General features: G+C 32.4%; 2 protein-coding genes across 2 annotated transcripts; both read left to right on the plus strand.

The window, feature by feature from the left end:
• The first annotated feature begins 793 nt into the window (after nt 1–793).
• On the plus strand, nt 794–8,550 carry LOC132716808 (tetraspanin-18-like). The gene is made up of 11 exons (XM_060700146.1): nt 794–925; nt 1,588–1,644; nt 2,170–2,400; nt 3,942–4,016; nt 4,882–4,986; nt 5,358–5,452; nt 5,686–5,791; nt 6,477–6,560; nt 7,032–7,090; nt 7,413–7,451; nt 8,013–8,550. The coding sequence occupies exons 2-11, from the start codon at nt 1,588–1,590 to the stop codon at nt 8,038–8,040; spliced, it is 879 nt and encodes a 292-aa protein (XP_060556129.1). The 5' UTR covers nt 794–925; the 3' UTR covers nt 8,041–8,550.
• Nucleotides 8,551–10,539: 1,989 nt separating this feature from the next.
• LOC132716816 (tetraspanin-18-like) lies at nt 10,540–22,470 on the plus strand. The gene is made up of 10 exons (XM_060700156.1): nt 10,540–10,809; nt 11,108–11,164; nt 15,858–16,088; nt 17,086–17,160; nt 17,594–17,698; nt 18,171–18,256; nt 18,927–19,035; nt 19,447–19,530; nt 20,095–20,156; nt 21,881–22,470. The coding sequence occupies exons 2-10, from the start codon at nt 11,108–11,110 to the stop codon at nt 21,948–21,950; spliced, it is 879 nt and encodes a 292-aa protein (XP_060556139.1). The 5' UTR covers nt 10,540–10,809; the 3' UTR covers nt 21,951–22,470.
• The last annotated feature ends 46 nt before the right edge of the window (nt 22,471–22,516 follow it).

The following is a 22,516-nucleotide window of genomic DNA, read 5'->3' on the forward strand; positions in this document are numbered from 1 at the left end:
CATAGTGCGTTTGAGACCAGCATGGATCCAGACCAGCCTGCGCCTCCGCGCAGTCTGATCAGGATCCATGCTGTTCGCTTACCAACCCTATTACAAGTAGAGAAACTGATAGCGAACAGCATGGCTCCTGATCAGACTGCGCGGGTGCTCTTATTGAATAGATTCCTTGGTTATTTTACATGCCCAGTGTATACCACTGATACATGCGAGTATAACCTGGGTTTCGTACCAGTAAACCTCTAGTTAGATTGAAACACTGAAAGTGTTTCTGAAAAATCCCAAGGGTGTTACCCAGGATCGAACCCGGAACTTCAGGAGTGACAGTCAGTGGTATAACCAACTGAGCGGAGTGAGCGAATGATCAGAAACTTTAAATTCTAGCTATTGGTCTTTACCTACATCAAATGGAATATATTAATCTTTGTATATTGTTTCCAGTCCCGCCATGTCAAAAAACCTTATTGGAGTCCCTTTAATGAATGGAAGTACATTCTATTTCTATTATATAAATATTAGATCTTCTGCGTTTTTACGGCGACGAAGTTCAAGCAGAATTGGTGCTACAGTACATTAAAGATCTATATAACCAAACCAGTACGGTTTTTAACAGTAAGAACATTAAAATGTATTCTTATATTATTATCTCAATAAATACTCAGTTGTGAAATATCTGAAAAAAAATGAAACATAAAAATAATACAAGTGAAATCTAATGCGTTCTGCTCTGATTTTTCATAATTGACTTTTGTTATGGCAAACAAAAGCTATAATATTTAGCATTACGCTATATGATTATTGCTACTACATGTGTTTATAGCATGGAATTGGCAGTACTACAATTTATTAAATCTGTCGAAACGAACAGGAAACCGTGTATGGTCAATGGAAGTGGATAGAAACAAGAAAGTAAATAAAAAACAAGAAGGTAATTTTTAGAAAATTATAAACTTTGTTAAACTTTCTTGTTATTGAAAGTAATAATATAATTAATGATATTGGTTCCTAACTGAAATCGTGATAATAAGTTTGGAGCGCTTGAAACGACTATATCTTGTCTAATATTATCAAAGAGCTCTTCAAAAGACTATATCTTGTCTATTATTATCAAAGAGCGCTCGGAACGGCTATATGTTGTCTAATATCACCATGGAGCGCTTGAAATGACTATTTCTTGTCTATTATCATGGAACGCCTAAAACGACTTAATCTTGTCTTATATTATCATGAGCGCTTGAAACGACTATATCTTGCCTAATATTATCACGGAGCGCTTGAAAACGACTATATCTTGCCTAATATTATCACGGAGCGCTTGAAAACGACTATATCTTATTTTTATTTAATATTATTCGTACATAATTATGTAGCCAGGTCAGTTGTACATGCTGAATCTACTCTTGGAACTTGTTTTTTTATTTAATTAAACATCTTTTTCTGGAACAATATTCAACGGAGTTGTACATAGGCGTGTGACAATAATTACTAAAATTATAAAACTCTAAAGTTATCAACTGCTCAATATTTGATTTTTAATGAAAAGAAGGTTTAGATTACTTTTAATTTTCAATTTAAACTCGTGTTTTTCAGATGGCGAGGTATAAATGTAGCAAGAGTGTCGTTGGGTTTCTATGCTGTATTATGTTTGTAAGTATCGTTTTAATAATAAGTACATTGTATATTTTTGAAAATGCTTTACGTTTGTAACCTCGATTTTCATTGGATAATCAAGACTTTTATAATATCATGTAATACACGGCTGCTGTAAATTTATGGATAATTGTTTTAATAAGATAGAGCAACCGTGATAAAGACACATATATCGTTGTGTATTATTGGCTGTTTGCTATTTATATGCTAACAACATAAACTGTCAGAATATTTGTTCAAGTAAAAGAAACAACCCCACGAAGATAGAATTAAAGATAATGTTAAGGGTACATTGACGCAAACTATAGGTATTTTGTTCATGACAGTCATTATTACAGGGGTATTGAATAAACTAAAGGCTACAACGCTTTCTTATGTTGTATTCAAATATGAGATGTTGCAAAGGGTATGAATTTAATGTTGTTTAAGGTGGACAATAAGTACACTCGTTCTAACCAAGTTGATACTTAGAAAGCAAATAACAATAATAATATGTGAATGCTTATCTTTTTTTCTTTCCAGCTCATTGGGGCAACAGTGTTCATTAATGGAATGCTATTAAGAATGTCCAGCGGCTATTTTGGTCATGAAGTAGTGACACTCTTCAACAGAGTTGAGTACAATAACGTCAAATTCGGATTTCTTCTGTCCGCACTTGTGTACGCTCTCATTGTACATGGTGGAATTGTCATGTTCCAAACTGTATTCGGCCTTTTTGCTGCTGTGAAACGGGACAAATGTGGCCTTAAAGCGGTATAATTTACATGTCTTTCAATTAATTTAATTTGTTTTCAAATTATTTCAGCTCTTTGGTATTCATTATTTTATACCGAAAACATCACAGGAAAGATTTGCTTTCATAAACATATTAAAAGTAACATCCATCTATTTCCTTTCCTTTTCATTCAGCAATTTGACCCATTACTTGTATAATAATGATGATGATGATGATGAAAAAACAACAAAACAACAACAACAAAATGATTATATAGACCTTTTTACAATACGATTTTCCATAGCAACGAATGTTGCATTTCGCGCATGCGCATTCTGCGTAGGGCAGAAAGCAATAACGATGTCTACAGTTTATCATACTTTAAGGCTTTAATAGATGTTGTTTCATGTTATGTCACCCAAAAAATATTAATTTTGGGATGATTTAAGGCGGTAAGTACAGAAAACGTGAATTTATTTTTAAGAGATCTGCGAAAATGTGCGGGAGTAATAATTCAATGGTCAAAACGGGCACACACATATCTTTGTTTAAGGTATCATTAGACGACTTTTACATCGGTAATTTAAATTGAAACAGCAGGGTGTTAAAGATAAAATTTTATTACCCCTGTATTACACAATTCGTATTGTACACTTCCTTTAAATAACTGGATTGGTCAGGCGGCAAGTGTCAAATAGATTGGCACCATAACGTTTGTTCATTGAACCGGAACGTTTAAATATCATGATATAGTTAATCAGTAATTACGCTTATTAAAATGGTAATTTATGTAACTTTTAAATATACCGATCAATGTTTATGGATTTTGAGAAGAGAAAAATTGTGTCACGTGCATTATTAAAAATAACATCATTTATTACGAAGAAGCGGATAAAATGTGTGTGATATATTTTCCAAACTACCCATCTTAACATCTAAAGATTTTGGTAAAAAAATAATCAATTATTTAAAATCTATTTATGTGACTTAAATTTTTCTGTTTGCATCACAGGAAAATCGGATAAAGCATAAAATCAGGTATATTGAACACTAAAAATGCATTATCACCTGTTCCAGAGACATAGATAACATCTATGTCTCTGCCTGTTCTGATATTTTTCTGAATGATAATCTCCATTTCATGTTATATAATTTCTTTTGTTTTTAAATGAACTATTTCAACAGCAAATAAGTTGACGTTTCATTTGCTTATAGATATATTTCAACATCGTCTTTAAAAAAATGATCTCAGTGTCAGTTCCGTGATCGTAAATTCTTAAACAAGTATCTTTTGCATGCCTTTTTATGGCATTTTTCGCCACAAAGCTATAAAGTCATCTTTTCTATAACTGTTGAAAGCTATTTTATATAATTTTCTACCGTTTACTTTAAACTAACTCGGAATTGTCTATGAACTTTTACTATATTTCTATGTAAGGCGAAGGATTTCTTGCCCTACGCAGTTTGCGCATGCGCGAGAAAATTCTTATTCCGGTCAATTTTTCATAGCAACGGACCGCGTCGTAAAAAGGTCTATACTAGTAGTTGTTATATGTGAATTAAGTTTTATATATTACAGTTTGTTGCAATGGCTGTATTGTTGATATTGGCAGAAGCTGTGTGTGTTGGATTCTGGGTCTACGTGAGGGGAAGAGTAAGCCTCTTTTTTCTTTCTTTATTTTTCTTTAATCTTTATGGCTAAAAATAAATGTTTATGGCAAACTTATTCAGCTTTTCTTTTTTTGTAGTGATGTCTTCGATTTTATCAGTAAAGTTAAAGTAGTTCCAGTGCCCATGTAAAGTGTTCTTCATATGATTAATTAATATTGAGGTTAAAATGAAAAGTTAACTCGCGCTCTTGGTTTCAAACTTATCAACTTATGAATCCATTTCATAACATAATGTCGTGTGTTAGATTTGTCTCACTAATTTGGCATATACCTTGCCATTTTATATTATGGATTTCGAACCCCAATCGCCAAAAGGACGAAACTTCACAAACACAGGGGTTTGCAATTTAAATGTTGTTTTCTTTTATTAAAAAAGGCGTTCTCTTAGAAGTAAAATATGTCGTTTTGATTTCGGTTGAAGCTTTAAAGAGACATTATGACTATCCAAGTGTAAATAGTCAGTGAACAGGTAAACCAGATCAAAATAATATGACATGTTGTCATCCTTGTGTTTTGCTATGAAAAAATAGTCCATTATTCATGTGACCAACAGAAATTTCTATAAATATCATTCAAAATGTATCGGTAACGCTCAATTCTTAAAAAGAACGGTGGAGGTCCTTTTTATATTGTACATGTATCCTACACATCTTTTATTTTCAATGATTGGTCAATCATCATTTTAGTAGTCAATCTTTTGAAATATATTATTAATTCCAACTCAATCCGACAGCGAAAAAATGAGCATAATGTCACATTCAGCTCTTTGAACTTTGGTAAGAAGGTAAGTAAATGAATAAATTTCGGTAAACAAATGATGTATTTTTATTTACAAACTTGTTGTTTTAGTCTGACGAATGGTTGAGAGGAGAGATGCTGGACCTTCTCGGAGATTACAAAGGTCCCCAGGACACTGATGAAACATCAAAAGGTTGGAATGAAATGTTTATGCAGGTATGTATTGTGTTGTTTATTTTGGTATAAAAACACATGTATACGAAGTTATTACGTTACAATCAAATTTATTACATGCTTACAAAAACGGTGTTCTTAACGCTTTACCCCGGTCTCCCTAACAGTGCTAACAAATGAGATATATACATATACATGTACATATATATAGAATAAGTACCGTATATCAATAGTCTGTTGCCATCTAAAGGCAATGGAGTCCTCGAGTTTTTGCATGAATTTGTCGAATGTTCAAGTTAAAACTATTCGCCTACGGTACAGCAATTGTTTATTACAAATTAGTTCAAAATAAACCAATTTTCTTTTAAAGAAATGCTTTGATACTTTGAGGTTTCCAATTCTTTTTTATCTAGGCACGATGCTGCGGAGTGATAGACCAGTTTGCAAACGGTGATACCACGGGGGATTTCGAGGATACACAGTCGGTCTGGTTCAACACAAATGCAAAGTAAGTCTTTTTTATTTATCAGCTGTTTATAAAACAAAAACTTCCAGATAGTCTTACATGACCGGAAGGCTTCGTCATTAAACACTTAAAATGATGAAGATAAACTACTTTCCGAATGAAGCAGTACGTTGTTCATTTTGTTTAAATAATTGGACTACTAAACTTTGAACTTTTGGAATCAAATATGTCATCGTCAACGTACCTTTTCTCATATGTTCTGTAAATTTTTGCAGTAGTGAGAAAGTTCCGGCAACGTGCTGTCAGGGGGTAGATGATGACGATATTTCTAGCACCATAAATACGGCATGCACGACCACCCCGAAAGATTACTACACAAAGGTAAATTGTGTGAAAATGCTTTTAGTTCTACCCCGTGGTTTTAGTTCTAAACAAATACAGACAGTGTAGCTTTTGATAATGCATAACGCATAACGCATGCATATTTTTCACATACAAAGGAAAATACAGACTATTCCGGCACAATTATTACTGAAAATATGTCTGACAATCATAATCAATCTAAAAAATGCTCATCAAAGCCGACATATAAAAATTAATTACTGTTTACTTTAATATTTATGAATTTACTTAATTTAGTTGGACTTTTACTCGATATATTGGAATAAACTTAGTCAACAACTCCGAGAAATAAATTACTATTTGTTTACAAGTTCAGTTAGACCCATTATTCGACTGACGGAAAGGACCGAAAAGTTGCGATTTGTGTTTGAGGTCCAATCGCAACAACTCGGCCCCCCTTTCCGTCAGTCTTCGGATAAGGTTATTATAGATAATAGCCGAGGCAGTTCCGAATGTTTGAGGTCCTAAGAAACTTGACAGAAAGGGCCGAGAAGATGCGATTGATGTTAAAGAAAATCTGAACATGTTTGTAACCGAATGCGTTTAACTACACTCGAGAACTTAAATGGTACTTTTGTAATTGCAGAACTTTATTTTCATCGAAATTGATGAAGATTTTATAAATAAGACATCAGTTTCTTATTGTCATTTTCATTCGTTACAGGGTTGTTACACACAACTCGTTGATCTTACAAAACTCAACAGTATCATCTTCTTTTGTGCTGCCGGAGCCCTATTGATCCTTGAGGTATTTGTATAGATTTATAAATTATTTGAAAGGGATTTGGGTACTCGAACTAAAATACGGTGGACAACGATATATTTGACTAGCAGATTTTATGAAAAGATGAAACGTGCACCGTACATAGTTTATACAGAATGTAGTTCGATTAAGTAAGAAGCTATAAATCTGTTCCTGAAACCAACCGATGTAAAGTTCATGATATAAAACTAATTTTAAATGCTTGTGACGACAAAGCATTGAAAAATTGACGATCCAGCTTATTTTCATTTTTTTTTCGCAAGTGAGTTTCCTATTTGTAAATTCAGTCTAAGAAGCATTAGATATTCGATGATCAATGGGCTAATGTATTGTTTCTTTTCTCCGCAAGGAGAATTTAATGTTTGCCGGTCTAAGAAAAACTCTTTTCTACGGGATTTAGTTTAGGAAACAAACGTTCTATTAGCAACACTTTCTTTTATTTGTTTTTAATTTCAGTTGTTAGCTATTCTAGGTGCATGTTTGTTGCTTGACAGAGGCACCAAAGTTTCCCCGATGTGAGTTTTTGGGTGTCATTTATTACTATTGAATTAATATTAGAACATCATTGCGATTCAAAGTTAATTAACAATTTCTAAATATGAAAATGTGTGCATGCAACAACGTTCTTACTACTGTATTGTATGTGCCCCTTGAAACGTTCCATATTAAAACTAAAACATTTTGCTGTTTTCTTTTCTGTAATTACAATGTAATTCATGTTGAATAAATAATTTGTTTAGTACAACTATTATACGGGAATTAAAATGAAAACGAAAAAAAAAACACTTTGTAATGTGTCGAGTAGACACAGTAATAAAATAAGTCATATTGTTTCAGGGCCAGAGTTGATCGACCGCCGACACCATACGTTGCCATGTAAGATATTTTAGCTTTGTCCCCTGTTTGCATATAGATGTACATGTTTTTTTTTTATAAATGTAACAATATGAAATTTTTATCGGCTTGTTAATTAATTAATGATTAATTCATTATTTTAAGCTTATTTTAAAATTTGTGTTTACATTATTATGATAAGAAAGTGGACCATGATTAGTATGGTGACTGATTAATGCCATGTTCATTTTTTCGTGTGGCGATGTGAAAGGAGAAATTTTGAAAAACACAAGAGACAGTGGCTTTGTCGAGCACCCAACCTTTAGCTTCGGTAGCAGAAGAAATGCCAAAACACAGCAAATTTATGGCCAAATAAATAAATAAATAAATAATACATTTTAGATGTCGTTTTTTAACCAACCATTCTTCGCATGTTTGTCATGTCATGGCGGGACCAAATATCGATGGGGAAAAAGAAAGTAACACAGTCATGTCGACTTCCCGAAAATATTGTTTTAAGTGAACGAATTTATGAAACAGTTTTGTAACTTTGAATCTGAAAAAGTGAAAATATCTGTATACATATTCTCTTTTTGTTCACAGGGACCGGATCATGAAAACAAAGTTTTAAAGTCGCGAGATTGAAATATATGCATAAACATCAAACATTCCACCACGGATTTTTCTCGTCTTTTGTTTGTATTTGATGGATACATCCACTTGAAAACATTCATACTAGATCAACTATGATAATGTACATCAAAAGGCAAACAAAGTTGTCGAATGACAAATTAGTCATTATTGTTAATTTTAAAAGCGTTATTCGTAAAATATGATATTTCATAATTCAACAATTTGTGTACTGATTATATAACTATTTCATTTGACCCATATGCATATGTTATGACTAGGCTGGTTACCTGCCCCTGTTTCTATGTTATTGGTAATCGCAGAATAGTACTTGGCATGGAACCAGACTAATATTATGACATGACGTCATATGCGTTATACACACTCGTATTTTTAAAACTGTAAATTGTACTCATTTTTAGTATGTGATAAGCAGGAAAAAATTATAAAGCTTCAAAACTAAATTTATTGAACTCGTTGAATGAAATAAATATTATATAATTAAATTCAAAGAATGTATATCAAAATCCCCTTGATCATAATCCCCTTGGTTGAAAAATGACATAGTGATCGAAATCCCCTCAACAGAAATGACCGGGTGTTCATAATCCCCTTGATGGATAGTCAAAATCCCCTTGGCAAAAATGATGGGGTGGTCAAAATCCCCTCAACTTGTGAAAAACAACCCCCTTTACTCAATATTCTTTTTCCTTTGATCTTTTGTCACTCCAGCTAAACTATTGTGTTACATAAAGAAATGTTGCAAACAGCAGTTACATTGAGTAGAGGAAAGAGTATGGAGTATACTTTAGCAATATAATACAGGTTATTTTTAAATACTCCAATGTTGTCATTTTCATGTTAATATAAAATATAAAACCAGACATAATATTTCACTCTTATTTATTTTCTGACAGCACATTTTACATATGTTAGCACATTCACAGAATATATACTATAATTGCAATGATTAATTATAATCAACTATCATTTATTTGTTTGTATTTTACAATTTTCTCAGCAATAATAACATCAATAAAGGGTGTCATTATTAACTGGCTGTGACAAACATACACTTTTTAATTGTTTGTATGCTTTTCTCTTTTTTTTCAGCAATTCTTGAAGCAGTTGGTTCTTAAATTCATTGAACTAAAAAGAAAAATAAGAAAAGAAATTTCCCAACCATTTCACATTATTTGAGGGGATTTTGACTACCCACTGAGGGGATTATGACCACCCCTTTATTTTTGCCAAGGGGATTATGATAACCCTGTCATTTCTGTTGAGGGGATTTCGATCACTATGTCGTTTATCAACCAAGGGGATTATGATCAAGGGGATTTTGAGCGTCTCCCTAATTCAAACAGTTCAATAAGTTCAAATCTGTAACCTATACACTCATTCAATACCCTCTATTACTCGTTATGACGTTATCCAATTAATTGTTAAGTTTTTTTGTTGTTACACTGTACGTTTTAACATTTTTTAATTGTTAACATTATAATCAACTTCCATCTACTCTGTGGATAATTACTTTGAAAAAGGTCTCTCTGTGAATAAGATGAATGTAAAATAATTTTTATATATTGCGTGAATTGTTTAATTGTTACATACACCGTTAATTGTAAAGAAGTATAATTCAAATTATATTTGAAATTTTAAAATTACGGCACGCTAAAGTTTATAACCTTTCATTATTTATTTACTCTATCAAAGTTTAGATAGACTTGTAAAAAGATGTCGCGTACTTCACCCCAGTCTTGTTGTATATTTTTTGCCCTTTAAGATCATTGATTCAAATACTTTTAGTGTCGATATTCAACTTGTTCGACAATGATCCCAAAGAATTTTAAATACATCTCACATTTTAAACTCGAATTTTAATTATCTATATGTTTTATCTACTTCTGTTTGTTAAATAAATTTGAAAAATAAATTTACAAGCTTAGTATATTGTGTTTATTTCTTGTATTGTTTTACACTTTAGAATTGTAGTATTTTGTGCATCTGATTTATGTACGTATCTATTAGAAAAGAATTGTGCGTTATAAAGCACGAGTTATTCAAATGAAGAGCGCATATACGTATGCCAATCTTGAATGATTAATACATCGCTAAATGCACTTATAAATTATTGTCAAAATACAATACATTCCTATCGCAATTGTCATGTTTACACTGTACAATTTTATTTTATCATGAAATGAAAAATAAATCAAATTCAAATGTTTTGACATCATTCGAATAAAAGTACTCTTGTAAACATCGTCGTCTACGTCAAATACAAATAGAATAAGAGTTCAATTTCATAATTGATGTTTATGTTTCTTTACATTTCTTTACATCGCACATCTATACGTCTCAACAAATGATTTTATTAAAATCAATATTTCATCAATAAATGTATATCACAAATTCACAGTTTTCAATTACATTTAAAATGTCCTTTTCATCTTTGCGATACGTCAATAGCTGTAAAAAGAAACTGAATACCCGTGAAGTCCTTCTGAAAGAGATCAGGACAGTCTTTGAAAGATATTAAAATATTTAAAAAATAAATAAATGAATCCACGGACGCTCAATCGCAAGTCATGTTTAGCGATATTTTTTATGACTATTAAAAAGATGTTTTAAAATATATCATACGGGATTTAAACATAGTTTGTTTATAAACGGTGATTTTGCGAACGATTAAAAAAAAAAAAACAACAACAAAAAACCGGAGGATTTAAAAAAAATTAGTGACATCGTACATTGGACTTTTCAAAAGGTAGATGTTTATCATTTTATTATTAAGTTTATTTTATGTATGTATGAGAAATCGTAAGAAAATAAACAGACGAGAAATACATACATTTCAAGTACTAGCTACAATGCTATAGATAATAGATAAATACAATGCCATGTAGATATAAGTATAGTTAGAATATATAATAAATCTTTAAAAGCTGAAAAAATGTTTATAATTAAGAAAGAAAAGAAACATTTTTAAGTGATTCTTAGAAGGAAGTTGAAGCGGCGTTCCTGATAGTAATTATATATAATGATTATTAAATTTTTATTTTCAGATGGAAGGACAGAAATGTTCCAAATATTTCCTTGTATTAGTAAACGTTTTCATCTTTGTAAGTATTTTATTCTTTCATACTGATATCTGATGCAGATAAATATCCTCCACAAGAAAACAACAACAGCAACCTCACCCCCCCCCAAAGATAAGTTAAAAATAGAGGCATTATTTTACCCATTTACATAAAGAGGTAATAGGGTAAAGGCTGCCCATGAAAAAATAGAGAAACTAAAAATAAAGCCAAAAAGAATTTGTTTTATTATTTACTTATGAATGAAATATTGAAAAAGAAATACTGATGAAATAAAAATGCATATTTTTATTTTCGGTAATTTCACCGTAAACATTTTTTTCCATATTATCACTGATGTCTTGCTTCTTAATTCAGCCAATACATATATTTTAACCCATTACCGGATATATACGCATTGTAACGCCTTTTTCACCCCCCCTTATTTGTTGTCTCAAATGGTGAAAAATGCCTTATTTAGGCCCCAACACTTGTTTTTGTTTGAGAAATGTTGCTTAAAAAAGTAACCACTTTTTTGGCGCCGCCCACATCCAAAAGATACATCAGGGGGTTGCCGGAAGGGGGATGTGCCAAGAAAATTTTGGACTTTTGAGAGGCTAAAAATGACCCCAAGTTGATCATAATGTTACGTGTAACCAATGCTGAAAACCCTTTGACTCTATCTCAATCCATTGAGAAGTTGCAGCACTTTGAAATCAATTTTGATAGAAAAAAATCAACGCAAAATAGTGATTTTTGGCAATTTTGAGATGTCCCCTCGTTGCCATGGTAACATGAAATTTAAGACTGAGCATGTTGTTACAAAGGCAATGGTCCTGTCAACATTTGTGCCAAGTTTGATTAGTATTGAAGCAGTTTTTATAGTTTCATAGCAATTTGAACTTGTAACCTGAGATTTTTCAATGAAAACAGTCATTTGTCACATGTATATTCTTTAATTCTTTGTGTGTGTGCGACATATTAAGAATAATCCTAATATCGATTAAATTACACATCCAATTTGTCGTTAGATAAATCACCAAAGAGTGATAATGAGTCAACAATTTAATGCATGTAAATGCGAAAATAATATTACCATTCAAAAACACATTCGTGTTGTGACTAAAACAAACCCTGTTTCGACGAAAGCGAGGCTACGCAAACTTAGAGATGAAAACGAGGCGACAGTTAGAAAACGTCACAAACGTATCCATGTAACAGTGAAAATGAGGATAAAGTAAAAACGTCACAAACGTAACCATGTCAGTTTTAAAACGAGGCTACAATATCAAAACGTAAACTCGAGCATGTTTCAATAATAATAAAACCGAGGCTACAATAAGAAATCGTATAAAACGAATATAATATTATGTAACATTGAAAACGTGGCAACAGGAAGTAAACGTCAAAAAACCTTACCATATTACGACGAAAACGAGGCTAAAGAAAGGAAACGTCACAGACGTTACCACGTAACGATGAAAACGAGGCTAAAGTAAGGAAACGTCACAAACGTTACCATGTTACGATGAAAACGAGGCTACAGTAAGGAAACGTCACAAACGTTACCATGTTAAGATGAAAACGAGACTACAGTAAGGAAACGTCACAAACGTTACCATGTAACAATGAAAACGAGGCTAAAGAAAGGAAATGTCACAAACGTAACCATGTAACGATGAAAACGAGGCTACAGTAAGGAAACGTCACAAACGTTACCATGTAACGATGAAAACGAGGCTACAGTAAGGAAACGTCACAAACGTTACCATGTTAAGATGAAAACGAGGCTAAAGTAAGGAAACGTCATAAACGTTACCATGTTATGATGAAAACGAGGCTTCAGTAAGGAAACGTCACAAACGTATCCATGTAACAGTGAAATCGTGGTAACAATAAGAAAACGTCACAAACGTAACCGTGTCAGTTTTAAAACGAAGCTACAATATTAAAACGTAAAAACGTGCTTATGTTTCAATTATAATAAAAACGAGGCTACAATAAGAAATCGTAAAAAAAACCGTATATATATAACATTGAAAATGAACCTACAGGAGGAAGATGTTACAAACGTAACTATGTTACGATAATAACAAGAAAACAACAAGAAAACTTCACAAACGCATGTTACAATGCAAACGAGGCTACAATGACAAAACGTAACAAACGTACTAGAATCTATTAAAGTTTAACAAGACGCGTAACATATCTATGTAACGATGAAAACGAAACTTATAAGAAAAATATAATCTATTCAATTCGCTTTAGTATAGTTGGCTCTGAAAGTAGTCCCAACTCTCATTCAAAGTAACCGCACTGACATATGTTAACATTTTGGAAATGAATAATTTTGCGATTGATGTCGCCAGAATAAGGCCACTGCCTCCAAACTAACAGAGGTGCAAACAGAATGTTTCACGTTGAAATCACTTTCAAGTTTTTTTTTACATCTGCGTAATGATATCATCTTCATACCCAGGCTTGACAATAGTTCCAATAACAATGATGATAAATTTATCATACGTATCTTTATAACGTGCTTCTATTTGTGCATTTTATCTATGGTCTTATTCTGAAAGTCAAAGTGTTAAAAAATTATAACGTTTCGACAAGATTTTTGTCATTAAGCCCATTGCAGATGTTTGATATGTAAGGAACGAACAACTCTGCCTCGAAATGATTTAGAAACGTCAAAAATGAAACCATGATGGAGTTAAAATGAGACTACGATATATCAAGTTAACAAACGTATCAGTGTTATAGGGAAAACGAGGGTAAAACATGTAAATCAGGAAATAGAGTAACAATTCACCAAAGTATCCTTGTTTCGATCAAAACGAGGATATAAATAGGAAACCTCCAAAACGTAACCATAAAGCAATAAAAACGAGGCCACTTAAATGAAACGTCACAAACGTAAGTTAACTATATTGCGATGAAAATGAGGCTACACAAACGTATGCATGTAATTGTGAAAATGAGGCTACAGGAAGAAAACGTCATAAACGTTACCATGTTACGACGAGAACGAGACTACAATAACGAAACGTCACAAACGTAACCATGTAACAATGAAAACGAGGCTACAGTAGAGAAACGTCACAAACGTAACCATGTAACAATAACAACGAGGCTAAAGTAAAGAAACGTCACAAACGTAACCATGTAAAAATGAAAACGAGGCTACAGTAAAGAAACGTCACAAAACGTAACCATGCAACAATGAAAACGAGGCTACAGTAAAGAAACGTCACAAACGTAACTATGCAACAATGAAAACGAGGCTACAGTAAAGAAACGTCACAAACGTAACCATGTAAAAATGAAAACGAGACTTCAGTAAAGAAACGTCACAAACGTAACCATGCAACAATGAAAACGAGGCTACAGTAAAGAAACGTCACAAACGTAACCATGTAACAATGAAAACGAGGGTACAGTATAGAAACGTCATTAACATAACCACGTAGCAATGAAAACGAGGCCACAGTAAAGAAACGTCACAAACGTCACCATGCAACAATGAAAAACGAGGCTACAGTAAAGAAACGCCACAAACGTAACTATTTTACGATGATTACGAGGCTACAGTAAAGAAACCTCACAAACGTATCCATGTAATAGTGAAAACGTGGTTTACAAGAAGAAAACATCATAAACGTTACAACGTTACTACAGTAAGGAAACGTCACAAACGTTACCATGTAACAATGAAAATGAGGCTAAAGTAAGGAAACGTCACAAACGTTACCATGTAACAATGAAAATGAGGCTACAGTATAGAAACGTCACAAACGTAACAATGAAAACGAGGCTACAGTAAGAAAACGTCACAAACGTAACCATGTAACAATGAAAACGAGGCTACAGTATAGAAACGTCACAAACGTAACCATGTAAGAAAGTAACGAGGCTACAGTATAGAAACGTCACAAACGTAACCATGCAACAATGAAAACGAGGCTACAGTATAGAAACGTCACAAACGTTACCATGTAACAATGAAAACGAGGATACAGTATAGAAACGTCACAAACGTAACCATGTAACAATGAAAACGAGGCTACAGTATAGAAGCGTCACAAACGTGACCATGTAACAATGAAAACGAGGCTACAGTAGAGAAACGTCACAAACGTAACCATGATACAATAACAACGAGGCTAAAGTATAGAAACGTCACAAACGTAACCATGTAACAATGAAAACGAGGCTACAGTATAGAAACGTCACAAACGTAACCATGTAACAATGAAAACGAGGCTACAGTATAGAAACGTCACAAAAGTAACCATGTAATTTTATGAAGAAAATGTTACAAATGTTACTATGTTACATTGAAAACGAGGCATCAGTAAGGAACGTCACAAACGTATCCATGTTACATTAAACGAGATTGCCATTGTATTGTATCATTATAAAAGATCACTTTATTTGAATCAATATTTATTAGAATCATTCTTTCATTACACGAAAAGAGTACGTACAATTGTTTCTGAGTCCCCCTATCACGGCCCCTTGCCTGGCTTATAAATACCAAATATTTTGGGTTCTTTCTCTGCAATTTTGTACATATGGAAATTTATTATGTTTTCTATGTTGTTTATGTTGATGTTATTAAGATAGATAAGTTTCTTTTTTCTCAGTATTATTTAAAGCTTTTTCTTCAAACCTGATTAAGCGTATAGAAAGTACGAAAACTCTGAACACCAATGATTATCATTTTAAATTATTATAGTTGGCGGGTGGCGCGTGTTTTGCTGCCGGACTGATGTTCAAGCTGGACAGTGGGTTCCTGGAAAATGACGTCATTAATTTGTTCAATGAAATACAGTACAGTAATATACCAATCGGGTTCATGAGCGATTTTTTCGCGTATTTAATGATGGTATTTGGAGGTCTTATACTATGTGTGGCTGTACTTGGTATGTGTGGAGCTTGGAAGACTTCGAAATCTTGTCTTTGGGTTGTAAGTGTTTCATACAATATTGTCAAACATTTTAATGATCATAAAGCGCTGTTTGTTAAATTTGATGCAATCTTGTGATCACCATATTATACATGTTACTTCTATCATTAGATATGTGACAAAGTACATAATTGTAATGACATTCCTACGAAAGACCGGTGGGGATATTTCAACTTCATGAATTCACGATTTCAACAAACTTCATGAATTCACAATTGCAACTTTCAGAATTCAACTTCGTGAATTCACAATTTCAACTTCACGAATTCACGATTTCAATGTCATTCGTGAATTTGAAATCATGAAAACACGAAATTGAATTTGTGAATTCACGAAGTTGAAATCGTAAATTTATGAAGTTGAAATGTCCCCACCGTTCTCGCATACATTCCACCAGTGATTGTTTTAGTTTAATTATGTGCTTTGATACATTTGACTTTAAACTTTTAAGTCACTTAAAACGAAATGTATGCAAAAAAGGATAGAGAAATATACTAAGGATTAAATAAAAAAATTTTTTTTTGTGCGATTTGATTTAAAAGCTTTAAAACGATTTAATTTTTTTTTGTTCATTTTGTTGTCCGACCCATTGCCTTTTTATGAACACTGTAAATACATGCGTTATGTTTGCATGTGACATCGTTTCTGTTTTTGTAAAGAATGAGAAAACAATAATAAAATATGACTAAACTTAGTCCATTTTGCGTAATAAAAATGATTATTCGAAAAAAATGGATTCGAGCGAAGGATCTGATACTCTCCATAAAAGTTACTGGTCAAATGGTACATAAATCTTGGAAAAAATATTTCCAGTTCCGTCATGTCAGTTAACAAACCTCGGTGGAGTCCCTTTGTATAATTTGATGTTACTGGAATATTTTTCAAGACATTAGTAAATTTTACATATTATGTTTGGTGCAATCTATTAGGCGTAGACTGGCATAAATTATTACAATGTATATTAAATTCAATTATTAAATTGTTATTTTACTTTCAGTTTATCGTGTTAGTTGTATTTTTTCTGCTGGTAGAAGGTGTATTGATTGGTCTATGGATGAGTATGAGAGGAAGGGTAAGTACGGGCCGTTTCTCCTTGAATGTTACATAACGCTATTTAAAATAACAGTCAAGTGATCTGAAGAAGTATTGTTATATTAGAAATTCTCGATTTATTTCGGGTTTACTTTTTATAAACTTTATTTAAGTTAATTAATTAAGAGAAGTTATTAATAATTAATTAAGAGGAAGTAGCTTTCACCTAAAGGTGTTACTAAAGAGGCACTAACTAAAAACAGGCAAAGACAAACAAACAGGATTTTACAGTGAACATTTGTTCGATACAACTTTTGAGTTTTATCTATTTGCTATTTCCTTCATGCAGCAATTTTATGCTTGTTGTATTTTACTTAGAAAAGTGAAAAAAGGCAACAAAATGATTTTTTTCTTTAGCTATCAGCACTCAAAAGTTTAGTAAAGTCATGCCCGCCTTTTTCTTCTTTTTCCAGACTGACCAATGGCTTAAGGGTCAAATGTTGGATCTACTGAAAGATTATGCCGGTCCAGATCAAACAGACAAAACTTCCAAAGGATGGAACAAACTCTTTATTGAGGTATTCAGTTTTGACTATACATTCATACATCCAATTTCACCCGTCTGTCAAAATATCAATTTTGAATGGAATACATGTATTTCTTTTGCCAATTACATCATATTTTGGTTTAAGTTAGAATGATACCCAATACATTTTCAACAAGATAAGAAATTATTCATTGTTCATTGCTTAACTATTTATTAATGATAGGGAATGCTTGTCAAAGCCGATGTTTCATATTACAATTTAAGCATTTTTTATATTCATGTATATTGGTTATTCAAATCACTGGGTGTACTCTATTCAGTGACAAAATAGTTAATAATCAATAGCAATTGTGTGTGTATATATAAGTAGTGTAATAGAATCATTGGAATTATTCTATCAAAGGGATGTTCTTTTGTCGGCTTTTTAAATGTTTACGTTATTTATCCTAGAAAATGTACAATGAAAATGCTTCCGTTGAAATCAACCGTTCTCTTATTTTCAGGCACGATGTTGCGGCGTTAATGACCAGTTTAAAGATGGCGGTACTAACAGTGATTTCACCGAACTTCCTACAACGTGGACCTCTGGGTAATATATCTTATATCTTATAATATCAATATTGAATTACACATTTAAAACCCAATTATGCCTCAGAAATACTTTCACTTTAATTTTTCATAACTTGTTTATTTTTGGTGTATTCATAAGATACGCAATTACCATAACCATCTATTACTTCTATGGCTTTTCGGCAATTAGTATATGTAGAAATCGTGAATCGTAATTGTAAAGAAGTCAAAATACTATACATGTACTTTGTGTACATTTTGCTACCCTTTATGACAAATATTTAGACGTTCAGTTCTATTTTTTTCTTTCTATATTAATTTCTCTAAAACCATTATCTAAAGAAAGAATAATTTATTCGTTTCTGCAAAGTAATATGGTTCTTAACTGGAAATTGAATAAGTTCACCAGCCATGATTTTGATGTCAAGCAAACGCTATGTACATAAAGCTATATGCGAAAAATGCATTACTTGGGCATATTAAAATTACTATGTTACATACAATTACATTGGATTTATTACTTACTCTTAGTACATACAACCTTTTAATAGGTTAAAGCTAGCTATGGTAGTTGTAATAAGGACGTTTTTCTACTAAATATCACAGAGATTTCATGTCTCTTTAGAATAAATACTAATGATGAACCTTCTTTACTAATGAAATAATTTAACATGATTGTAATATTTCAGCACGGATAAAGTACCTGCCACGTGTTGTCAAGGCGTCGATTCAGACACGGTGTCCGATTATGTCAATTCAGCTGCTTGTACTAATACTCCGTCAAACTTTTATACAGAGGTAAAACAATCATTTTATTTTACTTAATTTTACAGTAAACTATATCGTAAGGAGTTTTATATCATTGTAGCATAGCTATATTTAAGCGGGACATTAATTTTGAAGCTCATTTCCCTTTCATCAAAGGTATGCATTGAATGAATTCATTCAAGGGAAATGATACCGAGTTTGCCATTTTGCTGCGAAAACACCTTTTAAATTGTCTGTTATTCGACAGACGACATCAAAAACTTTCTTTTTACTCATTAAAATTATATACTCTGTCCAAAAGCGTCAAAAGATTCTGAATAAATAATTTCTACTCTATTATTTAATATCCTTAATATCCGTATAAGCCAGTCACAAATTTGCAAGAAAAACTGCGAGCCACTCATCCGTGTTATGTTGTATCAATTTCGTTGTTATTTTCAGGGTTGCTATGACCGGGTCGTATCGTACATAAATATTTACAGTCTAATTAGCATTGTGGCTTGTGGTGTCTGCATTTTGGGCGAGGTAAAGTATAATGTTAGTTTTTATTTTATATTGAAAGACCAGAAAATTAAATGAATGTAAGACAATCAGGTAATGTCACAGATATAGCAGGGTTTTAGTGAAAACCAAATAGAAGTCTGTAGGGAAGATACCTCTAGAGCAATGTAAACAAAACAAATAGTTTACAAACATTTCCTGGTCAATAATTAGAGCTTCCTTAGATTAAGGTTAGTAAAACTTATTAGTTATGGTGTTGGTGTTGGTAGTTTACGCTCCGGATCACGATAGGGCGCCACATTAAATTTATCAGAGCACAGTTTAGCCACCGTATTGTTCCTGGTCAAGCCGCCCGAATCACAGCCCAACGCTATACCTATTAAGCTAACCGGACGGCTTCTTCTTATTAGTTATAATAATACTGTTTATGTATAATATATGTTTATTACTTATTGATATAAAACTTGACCTTTATAAAATATACATATGAAGTACATGTATGTTAATATGCCACTGACATGTGACAGGGCATAAGTGTCCTAGGTCTTTTTTTCTCATTAGTGAAAAATATTTTTTTTCCTCTTTCAGATTATGGGAATCACTGCGGCTTGTGTTCTCATCGACAAGGCTAGATCATCTAAAGTTGGAGAGTATGTTACCTTTTTTTTAACATATTTTTGATTTGTATATCACAAACCCCCGTGCTTTTACCATATAACATTTACTAATCTGCGTGGGGAAGATTACCAATACAAAAGTACAATCAAGATTTTCTTTCATAATTTTCTTTAACATTTCATAATTTTTAATGGGATAAATTGTAGAGCCTGCTCATTCTTACACTAAAAATGCACTGCAGCATATGTTTTTAGTTTAAATATATTGTATTGTATATATGACCCTCAATGCATAATATATATTCCGTAAAGGGATACTCTATGAAGGTGCTGCAGTATGAGCGCCAATGAAAAAGCTTCATTACTAAATTTACTTTTCTCTTTGAATAAAAAGTACAATGCATTCCAAATAGGATTCTACTTAACTCGTTAAATAAAAAAATAATAAAGTTATCGAACAAAATGAAATAATCAACACGAATGAAGTCAGGCTTTCAGGGAATTACTATATTAAAACACATAAAAAAGTGATAAATGCACTGCCGTGTAATATTTTATGATGTCTTAAAATCATCAATAGCCTGTGACCTATAACGGATTTGTTTTTACAGACATTTAACAATTCGCTTACTTAATTATTTCTTTGTCTTATTTACTTTTCAAGCTTCAGCAATGGAACTTCCAAACCACCACCTTATGTAGCAATGTGAGTAAAAAATAAACTAATCTGTTCAACTCATTTATGTAAACCATATTTATTTAATCCTTAACCTCAATAACCTGCTGAATTTGTAAAATGGATTTGCCCTTGCTTTGAATTTGAAACAATCCATTCAAGGTTTAAGGGGTTTCTATATCAAAGTTAAAACATTGAGTTGCCAACAGTATAGAACCTGTAGTCTGTGTTCCAGTCTGTCGATTTCTTTCTGTGTTTCTGTTCGATAAATCGACACAAAACTATGACGTGCTTACGAACAAGTATGAATAAGAAAAAATATCAACGCCTGAATCCAAGGAAGGGTATAGGACCTTGCAAGACAGCACTGGTGTGCACGCTGGTCTGGCTCTATATACTGGCGGCAAAGGCTAATCACTCTTTATTAGAATATGTTAAGGTTTAATAAAATATTTGCGGCTTTGTACAAAGAATGGCTGTTATTTTCGAAGTTACTGTTAACTTCTTTATCTCTGATACACTGCTCATGGACGTTCCGGCTGATGATTGATTTTTAAAAAGCGTTTTGGTAAATTTTTAACACTAATGCCTAATATTTCATATTCTCGTTGTCTTATAAAGACAGCATGGTTGCGCACTTGCTTTGCTCTGTTGTTGTATTTTTGTGTTAATTGCAATACACTTAAATGCTTTTGTAAAAAGAATAAAATTGTAATAATTTTCAAAGATAAAAATGTCTTCATTTTGAGATCCACTTTTCGAAGAAAAATTTGGAGCTATTGTCATGACCCTCTTGTCAGCGTTGGTGTCACCAATTAACCCTGAAATACTTGTTCCCTTACATGGATATATAAGCATGCAAAAAGCGTTTTCATACAATACTAACCAGCAATAAGAAAATGGAGCGCACTGTCAAGGGACAGGTCTTGTTATAGTAAACGTCTATAACCGAATATGGTTCCTTTTTCATATTGAAATAACGATATTGATAAATTAACTTGGAATTAAATTTTTATTACGCTAAAAACCTCAACAGGAATTCATATTGGTGAGATTTACCCAAATTGTTTTCACTTTTCAGCGGACATGACCGGCGTTTAAAGCCAAAACCTAAGGATCAAGCCACTGTTGGAAGGACACCTAGATACTGACACCTGACTTTGATGTTAAATTACGAAAACCACTCTCCTTCTCTCACGATAGCAAATATCGTGTCTAAATTTACTTAAAAAGAAGAGGAGAATGGTTTCCTAAAATCATTGAGATTACAATATCTCTTACATGTATGTCCAATAAATGAACTGCGCAATTATGTTACCCTCATCTATTTTCCGATTTTACAACAAAAATACGTAATCCGGGGAGGTAACTTAAATTGCAAATTTAGAGTTCTTTACATGTGTTACGTCCCTTGAATCAATCATGATTATAATGGCCATCAAATGCCAAATATCTGCATAAGTTATCATTTTCTACAGACCACATTTTAAGTTTTATCTCTTATATGATTTCTTTTCATTTGAAGTTTTTATGACGAGCAAAAAGACATTCATTAGTATGAGTGAGGATAATTCTTGTTAGAGTTCTATGAGCAATGTTATTCTAGGAATTGTTTTTACTTTTGTTATTATTCATCTCTTTTTTATATAAAACATTTATTTCAATAATGTTTTTGTTATCATTTTATGTTTTATGAGAGAAACACAATATTGCTTCG

Source organism: Ruditapes philippinarum, unplaced genomic scaffold (assembly GCF_026571515.1).
Source record: "Ruditapes philippinarum isolate M1 unplaced genomic scaffold, ASM2657151v2 ctg7521_1_1_1_1, whole genome shotgun sequence".
In the NCBI taxonomy this organism is placed as follows: domain Eukaryota; kingdom Metazoa; phylum Mollusca; class Bivalvia; order Venerida; family Veneridae; genus Ruditapes; species Ruditapes philippinarum.